This window comes from Castanea sativa, chromosome 2, assembly GCF_040712315.1.
Source record: "Castanea sativa cultivar Marrone di Chiusa Pesio chromosome 2, ASM4071231v1".
NCBI lineage: Eukaryota > Viridiplantae > Streptophyta > Magnoliopsida > Fagales > Fagaceae > Castanea > Castanea sativa.
In genome coordinates this window covers 8,714,707-8,724,949 of record NC_134014.1, presented here as the reverse complement: position 1 = coordinate 8,724,949, position 10,243 = coordinate 8,714,707, and the positions used below count along the sequence as shown (strand labels likewise).

At 36.0% G+C, this 10,243-nt stretch overlaps 1 protein-coding gene across 2 annotated transcripts; it reads left to right on the top strand.

Moving 5' to 3' along the window:
• Positions 1-760: 760 nt before the first annotated feature.
• On the top strand, positions 761-7,970 carry LOC142625594 (zinc finger CCCH domain-containing protein 34). Of its 2 annotated transcripts, XM_075799239.1 has the most exons (7): positions 761-1,109; positions 1,264-1,418; positions 1,712-1,777; positions 1,964-2,083; positions 2,201-2,503; positions 2,576-2,890; positions 6,853-7,970. In XM_075799239.1, exons 1-7 carry the CDS (start codon positions 1,022-1,024, stop codon positions 7,246-7,248), a joined length of 1,443 nt encoding a protein of 480 aa, XP_075655354.1. In that variant the 5' UTR covers positions 761-1,021; the 3' UTR covers positions 7,249-7,970. The 2 variants fall into 2 exon arrangements, with proteins under 2 accessions (XP_075655354.1, XP_075655355.1); XM_075799240.1 differs by lacking the exon at positions 2,576-2,890 and having other exon boundaries at positions 879-1,109.
• The last annotated feature ends 2,273 nt before the right edge of the window (positions 7,971-10,243 follow it).

Below are 10,243 nucleotides of genomic sequence, written 5' to 3'. Positions count from 1 at the left end.
ATATATAAACGATTTGACTTGTATTTAGTGACATAATATAAGTATAATACGTGTCATAATACAACCAGGTGTCCTAATACAGCTACGTGTCAGTATCTCATCCTAAAACTTACGCAAGTAAAAGCACTAACAATCCAATTCAGCACTTTTAACTGGGTACCTCTATGGTCAGCCACAGATGAATTTAGTTTTTTAACTGGATTAATCACATCATTAACTTTCAGGTAATGACTCTGACCAAAAAGGACAACCTTAGTCATATCCCACATTCTACGATCACTACCACCTTGTCCTTCAGTTCCACTCAAATCTGTTAAAACTCAAGGGGCATTCTCGTCATTCCAAAGTTAAAACAGTTAGTTGCTCAGACATTTAATTTATTAATCCAAACAAAAACTCCTACATGAACTAAACTAATGTAGTCGTAGTAATATTTAATTAATCTTCCTAAACCTTAAAAATAGGAAATAATTTAGGAAAAAAGAGACAAAGAAAAAAAAAAGAAAGAGTAAAATCTCTATAATGTTTGGCGCGTACATAAACCACCAGACCCATTAAAAAAAATAAATAAAAAAAAAGAACTTCTTTCTCTCTCTCTCTTCATAGAAAGATCAAAAAACAAACACTTTGAAAACTGAAAGAGAGTGAGTGAGAGAAAGAGAAAGAGAAAGAGAGAGAAAGTAGAGAGAGAGAGAGGGAGAGAGAGAGAGACCCAAACATACCCAAACCCAAAAAAACCAAAACCGAAACAAAGAAAGACACAGTGAGTGTGTGTGTGTGTGTGTGTGTTTGTGAACAGTGAGTTATAGTGAGAGAGAAAAACATAGAGAGCAAAAAAAAAGAAAAGAAAAAAAAAAGAAACCCAGAAATCCAAACACTGTCTCTACCTCTATCTCTCTCTGATATCTCCATTTGATCGGAGAGCGAAAACCCAGAAGAACTCATTGGGTTGTTTGCTTGTACAGACAGAACATTCTTAAACAAAATCCTTTACAATCAGTACAACATCGGAGACCGTACAATGGAGCGGTACGGTCGGCACAGTGATGGCCCACAGCCCGATCCGTCACAGGAATGGACAGCTCCGGGAACCGAAACCGGGCTCGAAGGTAAGCCAGAACCACTTGCATTTTTCAAAAAGAAAAAATTTTCTAGACTTGTCGTTTTATTCGAAACCCCTCTGCGTTTCAAGTTTTTGTGGTTTTTTTGATCGTTTATATTTGGTGTGTTGTGGTGAGTGAATGAATGTATGTATGTATGTAGAGCCTATGTGGCAATTGGGATTGGGAGGTGGTGGTGGTGGAACCGAATCGTATCCGGAGCGACCCGACGAGGCGGATTGTATCTACTATTTGAGAACCGGGTTTTGTGGCTACGGCGCACGGTGTCGTTTCAATCATCCCCGTGACCGTGCCGCGGTAATTTCATTAAATGAATGAATGAATTTTTTTTAAAATTTTATGGATTCCTCATTTGTTTGTTTGTGTGGGAAGTTAGGGCTTAATTTGGGAAGTGTTTTTTTGGTTGGTTTGGTTTGGTTTTTTCTTAATGTGATCATTCGGGTCAGTTTATGTTTGGATTTGATCACTTGGGTTAGTGTAATTAGTGTGAAAGTGATTGAATTTTTGAGTGGTTGAAGTTGGTTATGTAAGATCTAATGTGGGTTTTGTTTGAATTTGATTGATGTGGGGTGTGTGTGTAATGGGGTCAGGTTATAGGAGCTGCCAGAGCCGGTGGAGGGGAGTACCCAGAGCGAGTGGGGCAGCCAGTGTGCCAGGTACTTGTTGTAATTTGGTTGTTTGATTGATTTCGAGAATTGGGTGTGACATGAATGGTTGATATTGGACAATGTACATTCACTGAGTTGATGTGATGGACTGTTACAGTTTTGGTGTGCTGTGTTTGGTTTGATAGTCAGTGAGTACACATTGAATTGACTCTGCTGGTTTTACTTGATTTGCAGTATTATATGAGGACGGGGACATGTAAATTTGGTGCTTCCTGTAAATACCACCATCCTCGGCAGGGAGGAGAATCTGTCACCCCTGTGTCACTAAATTATTTTGGATATCCTTTACGTCCGGTGTGTATTTCTTCACATTTATGTTTAGTTTGTCATTTTCTTTTTGGGGTCATATTGGAATACATTTTCTTGATGTGCACTTAAGTTTGAACTGAACATGAACTTAACAAAACACAGGGTGAAAAAGAGTGTTCCTATTATGTAAAAACCGGGCAGTGTAAGTTTGGTGCAACTTGTAAATTCCATCATCCACAACCTGCTGGCTTACAAGCAGTTTCATCATTAGCACCCCAGGTTGCAGCTGTGCCTACACCAGTTCATGCTCCAACATTGTATCAATCTGGTCAGTCTTCATCGCAACAGTATGGAGTAGTCCTTGCAAGGCCTCCTCTGCTATCGGGCTCATATGTTCAAAATCCTTATCCTCCCATGATTGTTTCACCAGGCATGGTTCCCTTTACGGGTTGGAGTCATTATCCGGTAGGTAAAGCTTCTTTAACTAAGTTGTCAAACTATGTGCATTTTATTGAAGCTGTTAATCACCTGGTGCAGCCACCCCCCATGAGTCCAGTACCCTCCCCTAGTACTCAGTCCGCTGTTGGTTCAGGGCAGTTCTATGGGATAACACAGCTGTCACCAACAGCAACTGCCTATACTTATCTACCTCTACCATCTTCTGTTGGTCCTTCAAGCAGTAGCCAAAAGGAACACCCATTTCCAGAAAGACCTGGCCAACAAGATTGTCCGTATTACATGAGAACGGGGGATTGTAAATTTGGCTCCTCATGTAGATATCATCATCCAACAGAATTTATTGCACCAAAAACAAATGTCGCTCTTAGCCCCTTGGGTCTTCCTCTGCGTCCTGTAAGCATCTTTTACAACCCCTTTGCATTGTTCTGCTTTTTAATTAGGGCATATGGTGGTTTGTTTTACTTAAAACTGTAAAATAAAATTTTTTCTTATGAATCAGGCACTTAAAAAAAAAAAAAAAGAGACTAATTCCATAATATATTAGCATTAGTTAGAGTTCATATGAGGTATTGAAGTTAATTTTTTAACTTCTACTGAATGCCTCAAGCCAATCCTATGTTTGTTAGTGTAGCAATACATTTCTGCCCATCTTATTTTCCTGACAATTTGAAACCTCTTCTTGTTTTTAGTTATTGTATTCTTGTGACTTGACAATCATAGCGCATTGTGTTGCTCTTTCAAATATAGAACAGTTTGAATGATGGCCCATAAATGTCATGCATATGCTTTGGGTGTGTGTGCTCATCATCGAGCGTATGTAACATGTGCCCTATGCAGCTCTAAACATTCAAGCCCTGGTCATAACTATGTACCTATATGATTGGCTGTAATGTGAGTTCTCTCATCTGAGCACTGATTATTATCCAGCCCAAAATTTTGTCAGCCCTGAGCACTCAGGTCCATGTCATCCTCATGTGCCTATATGACTGGCCATAGTGTGGGCTGGGTCATTTGGTCCCTTGTGATTCGCTTCCTGTTGCCATCACCTATTTTGAGTCTAGATTTTCAGTAATAATTTTGGTATTCACTCTTCTTTAACTGTTAATACACGGTATTCATTGAGATATAGGTCTTCCATGCCATTAGCTCCTAATGCTAGTGCTTGATCATTTAGAGCTAATGGTAGAATTAAAGCATCATATCTACCTTGCATTTATGCATAAATCATCATGGCTGTTCTGATAACAGTATGATGGTTTCATTTGATTGCTTTTGTTTCCTTAACATTCTTGAAATTTTTTCCAGTTCCATCTTTGTTTATTTAAACCTTTAAACCTATGGCCTTTTGTTTCTCTTCCTTGAGAAATTTGTAGTTCATCTAGAACCTGGCCTATTGCCGATTCCTTCAGGAAATATTATGCATTTCAAGCATAGGCTATCTTGTAGACGCACCAACTTAAAGTATCATATGGATATCCTTTCTTTAAATCAAATTATGATCAATCCGATCTAGATTTTTCTCTGTTGTAAAATTTTACTGAGGCACAAAGGGATGATGTGGATGCCAAATATTTACAGTTCATTCCTATTTTTTGCGTATCTAAATCCTTCTGTTTTTTGCTGTCACCGCTACATGCTAAGGAATTAAGGATGTAACATCTACTAATGAGGGAGATAGTTGCTTCACATTATTGTGCAATATATAGGATAGAAGGTTATCTTTTGCTTCACATTATTGTACAATATATAGGATAGAAGGTTATCTTTCTGGTATAACAAGTTTTAGGCTTTTATTAACCCCCCCCCCCCCTTTCTTTTCATGAGAATTCTTTTGCTTTCACTATATTAAACTACATGAGAATATTAATTGATAAAATTCTCTGAGAAAGTAGATCACTATTATGGATTGAGGTTGGAGCAACTGTGTTCTATATGTTTTCATGAGGTGTGTGGCATAAGTGATTATGCATAAGTTTAAGGATGCTTAGAGTGGTTCTTTCATCCATTCTTTGCGTTCCTCTCATATCAACCTAATGACTGGGGCTCATGCCCTTCCCTTTCCCCTTGACATCTAATGTCCTTTGCCCACTTTTTGTGTCATCATCCCAGTAGTATGAATTTGTGGGGAAGCTAGGGATAACATCATGGCTAAACCCCCCCACCCCTCTTCTTCTTCTTCTTCTTTTTTGGGGTATTTCATGGATACCATTGATAGCTAGGGAGGATGGTTTATGTGAATTCAATCCATTTTTATTTTACTACGTCAGAGTCAATAACATTATGATTGTAAAGGCTATCTTGTTAAATCCAAGTTAGATGTTTTTCCCTTTTTCTCTATAATGAATGGTGTGTCGAACATTATTTGAGTTGGAATGTGATTTATTTGTTTGACCCAAAAATTGACCTGTTTACTTGTATTGGGCTTGTTGCCATTATGTGGTTGAAGAATGTTCTATTTTTTTTTACTAAATTACCATACTATTAATATATTGAGATTTTGCTCTCAGGATTCCTTGTTGTGTCCATCATAAATTAGTAATTTCACTTCATTTTTGGATAATCTATGAAGCCAGGATGTTTAAAATAATTTGTGGTTTTTACCCACACACACACAGAGATATATACTTCTAATGTGTAGAGAAATTGACAAATAAGCATACTATTAGGTTGCTACTGTAGTTTTTGATAGTGCAAATTTCAGATATCGAGAATTGAACCTAGCACTTTAGTTTATGTCATGATAAACTGATATCATATTTTTTTGGTTACTGGAGATTGATGAGTGTTAAGAATCTCTGTGATGTAAGGATTCTAAGGCTATACTTAAAAAAAAAAAAAGGAAAAAGGATTCTATGGTTATGGATATCGATTTGTCCAACTGAAAAACTTAGGCCTACTGTCTTTCTAGTACTCAATCACATCAAATGAGTTGTATGGGACAAGAAAACCTCAGCAACTTCTGAAATGAATGAGGTAGTATATTGGGTGAAAGTTTACTTCATACTCTGGAAATTTTTGATGAGTAAGAACTTAAAAAATAATAGCATTTGATCATGAAACAATTTTAGATATAATATTGACATTTGTTTCATCATCTTATTCTCTCCTGCCAAAGCCTAAAACGCATTGGGTTGGTCCATGTCATGTTTTCAGTCCTTTTTGTTCAGGGTCATAGACTTGTCACCTCTATAGTTAACACTTCAAGAAAGCCTCAGTACTCACTCTCATCTTGACACATCAATATCAATTAAATATTATTGGACTATTAATTAATGTCAACCATATAAAATTCGGCCTGATTAAATGTGTTGAACTTGCATATCTTTCAAAACACGATCAGGGTTTTAACATTTGAAATCATTAAATCTAGATGATTTTTTGTTACACGTGATCTATATGGTTGGAAAATATCAATGGTTGGTCTGGATTGTCTTGTAGCACTGACGTTGGGGAGATAGGAGGTGTACTATTTCTTATGAGAGGTTTTATTGGAAAGGAGCATTCTGTGGATTTATGAATTCTGATTATAGACTCTTTTGGCTAATCAGATATATCTATGTTTTTGTTAATATATCAAGTTTGTTCATTTTCAAATGGCAGGTCATGCACATCATGTTATCAGTCTATTGAGATTTGTAAGATGTGAAACAAAGTTTCTATCAATCCCCATGAAAATACATTGTGGCTGAGGGTCTATAGCGTTTAAATTACCGATTAATAATGGTTATGAAGTTGCACTCTTTGTCAGTTACACTAGTGCTATCCATTAAACTAGTACCATGGACTCCTACGCAATGTGTTTGTCTAATTGTGTGTCAGCACACAGTCCAGTTTGTATGTGTTTTAAGGGAGGGATTTGAAAAGGTGGGGGGGGGGGGGTTGTTTAACCTATGGGTGGGTTATGTAGTGGGAGATGGGCCCTTCTCATTCCTTCATTCCATCCCTAGGAGGGATTTGATCTTTGGTCTCGAGTATGACGCCAAAAGATTTTTGCTAGTTGAATCATTTGAAACTTCCAAATATGTGTATTTTTGAGAGAGACTATTTTTATCACAAAAAAATTATTGCATTTGCCTTCTATGGTTTAATTTATTATTTATGCTGTCATTTGTTGTTTCTTTGTAAGTTTTTCCCATGCTTTAGATTCTTTCTTCATACCTCTGTATTGATAGCAGCTGTCAAATGTCTCGTCTTCAGCCATCTCTTTGTATCTCTGCCCTTCATATGTTGGCTATCAAGAATTTAATAGGCATTTATCAACCAATAATTTCCTGTGCAGTGTTATATGTTATGTGCTTCTTTGCATCTTGAGTGGCTAACTGGTTATTGTTCTGATATTGTTATTTAAAAATCAGGGTGCACCACCTTGCACTCATTATGCACAACGTGGAGTTTGCAAGTTTGGGTCTGCATGCAAGTTTGATCACCCAGTGGGGACATTAAGCTACAGTCCATCTGCATCTTCCCTTACTGATGTGCCAGTCGCACCTTACCCTGTGGGATCTTCAATTGGTACACTTGCCCCATCATCTTCATCTTCAGAGTTGCGGCCAGAACTCATTTCAGGATCCAGCAAGGACTCTGTTTCATCTAGAATGTCCTCCTCAATGAGCACATCGAGTGGATCAATTGGTTCAACCTTTTCACAGGGTGGACCTACTCCTCATTCAACTGTACAACAGTCGGCTCCGGGTTCTGGCCCTTCATCTGGTAGCAGCAATGGCAGCACAGAGCCCCGTACTTCAAACTAAGCAGCATCAAGTTATTTCTTTTCTTTTTTTGTCCCCACTCCTTTTTATCAAATTTCATGAGCCAAAACATCAATTTTTTTTGGTGGAAGTCCTCAAAAAGAGGTCCATTTCTCAGTTACCAATGTTCCACGGTTCAGATCTAGCACACATCAGCTTTAATTCTCTCCATGTTCATATAGTCTTTATATGGCCATTTCCTACATCTTGAATAAACCATGGCCAACCTTCAAAAGTTTAGCATACCCCATATAGCATTCCACCTTGCTTTCAAATAACCATGAAAGAATCCTCAATTCCATTAGGCAAATATGTGTCCATTGCTCCAATTTTTTTGGAGTTTGTTGTGTTTTATTTTATCCAATCTTTTTCGAAATGAAAAAGGTGTGTCCCACAGTGTGTCCATGTCTCTCTTTTTTTGTACTTTAATGTTGGGAACAAGCTTCCAATTCCACTTAGAAAGGAATTTGAAGGTATTGTTCCCCCACTTTTTGTCTAGGGTTTATCATGAAAAAGAGAAGTAGTCAAGAGACACCCAAGGAAGCACCAGACTGCTACCTTATATGGAATCAGATACAAAATCATGTTGTGACAATTAAAATGCTTGACTTGGTTCTTGATAAGTTTATTGTGAAATACAAATATATGAAGAAATATTCTCGAATGTGTAATAATTGTTCCCTCATATTCCTCCATTTATAAATGAGATTATCCTTATTGCTTCCTATCAGCTTTGCTTATGAATGCTGAACCTAAGGTAAACTGGGAAAGTGCCCTCGCTCTCTCTCACACACACACACTTTTTATCTATTTATTTATTTATATTTTTTTTAATAATATGATATATGAAGAAGAGTGTATCTGAATCCATTGGAAACATTAGAAAGTGCCAGATGAGCTACATTGCTCTCGATGTGCACACATTATTGAAGAAAAGATAATGGTATAAAAAATATCATTTCTACCTTCTGATTCAGTTGTGGCAAGCACAAAAAAAATCAGATAAATCCCAGCCTGAAGATTGACTTGAATGAATGTTCACAAATCTCGTCTATTACATCAAGAAGAAAAATAAAGTTAATGATGATGGCAATTAGGTCATGCTCTTCTTGGTATATATATATAGATTGATTTCTCACACATGATGATTTTGGTTATTTTGGAGTGTCAGATATTGTCGGTTTTATGGTCTGGGCCTCTGGGGTGAAATGGTTGGATGCATAATTGCTATATGCTTGGAGCTAGTTCTCATGCTTCAGTTTTCCCTTTATTAGTTTCTTTTCCATTTTCTTTTAAGTGCTTCTTTTAATTTCCATTATATATATATATATATATATATATATATATATATATATAAAAGTTGGATTCAAGTTACACCTAGTGTAACTCTAGGCGATATTACACCACTTAAATAAAATATTATTAGATGTGAATTTTGACAAATTTACCGTTGAATTACATTATATTTATATACTCTCCATACTTGCAAAATTTCACGGCGATCAAAGATTAATAGTCATATTATTAATCAATTGTTTAAATTCAAGTTTTTGTAATTTAACATAATTCATAAGATGAGTTTATGGATTACATGGTAAATAACATTCGATTGGCATGAAAATTGACATGCATGTTAAGCACATATAGAATATGTAATTCAACGGTGGGATTCTTAATATATGAATTTAATAACAAGTTATTGGATAGTGTAACATTGCTTAGAGTTACACCAAGTATAACTTGAACCTAACTAATATATATATATATATATATATATATATATATATATATATATATTCTTTTAATCTGTTTTACTCGCCCTCCTGCTAGAACGTTGGTTATTAGCTTTAGCTATCACAACTTCTGTAGACCATCATTTGTAATCATGCCTGCAGACCACAAAGACCATGGCAAATCAGCAATAAATTATATGTATCCCAAAGGACCCAAACCTATCATTATGTGTATTCATACTAATAAAAATAAACAAACAATGCTACAAACACAAAAAATATTATATATTTTTTACAATAATTGAGTTGGTAAGTTTTTACTAATTTTTATATAGACCCATTACTAATATCATTTTTTAATCTACCATTAACAATTTGTCACATTAATAAGATAGGTAGTTTTTTGTCAATTTTTCTATGTTTATAGACTTTCTTAGAATAAATGAGAAGATAGTGCATGTTTGACTTCTAGGCCAATACTTTGGAAACTGATGCTTAATTTTCAATATTCAGATTTAATCATATCAGTCAATTAAATTGGTAAATGGGTCTAACTGGTCTCGAGTAAATAATTGAGTATGATCCTGTCATGATAAATTTTGGCACCGACTTCTCTGTACGTAAACAACCAGTAATAGTGTTTTGTGCCCTTGTAACCTTTTTGGTCCTAAAGTATAGATAGGGTGTGATCTCTTCCTTATCTTGAAATTGGTGAGTTGAAATCAAAACCTAATGCAACCCTCACCTCAAATATTTTTCTGCGTGGATCCTAGGCAACCCCAATTTCGCACACCCATTAACTTTAACATATTCATCAAGCAATCTTGACAGTTGAACTTTTGGTCTCAATAGGTCAGCAACTATTGGAACACATAAACCTTCCACCAACCCACAAGTCATTATCAAGGAAACTGTGAACTGTTCAAGCACTGCAATGAACTTGTTAGATTTTAGCTTGTTATTGATTTATGTATCACTCATCTTCGTCCAGTGTGCTTGCATTGCATGCATTTTTAGGAGAAGTTAGGGTTGTAGGGCTAACATTAGCCAGAAAGAGTAAAAAACATCATGCAGTTAAAGTTTATGTATGTTATAAGGAGCAAGATAGACTCATAGACTATATTAAAATAGATATCATATCATGATTGGTGTCTGAAAAGAAGCCAAACAAATATTTCCAAAGAACTTTCATTCAATCCTTGTAGAACCAAAATGGACATTAATTCACCAGATCTCTCTTTCTTGCTCAAGTATGGAAGTTTTTA

Bases quoted from the DNA above. Each gene is read 5' to 3' on its own strand.
- LOC142625594 (XM_075799239.1), top strand. From the start codon at position 1,022: ATGGAGCGGTACGGTCGGCACAGTGATGGCCCACAGCCCGATCCGTCA. The intron at 1,110-1,263 runs GTAAGCCAGAAC...GTATGTATGTAG, and splicing joins AACCGAAACCGGGCTCGAAG to AGCCTATGTGGCAATTGGGA. The intron at 1,419-1,711 runs GTAATTTCATTA...TAATGGGGTCAG, and splicing joins ATCCCCGTGACCGTGCCGCG to GTTATAGGAGCTGCCAGAGC.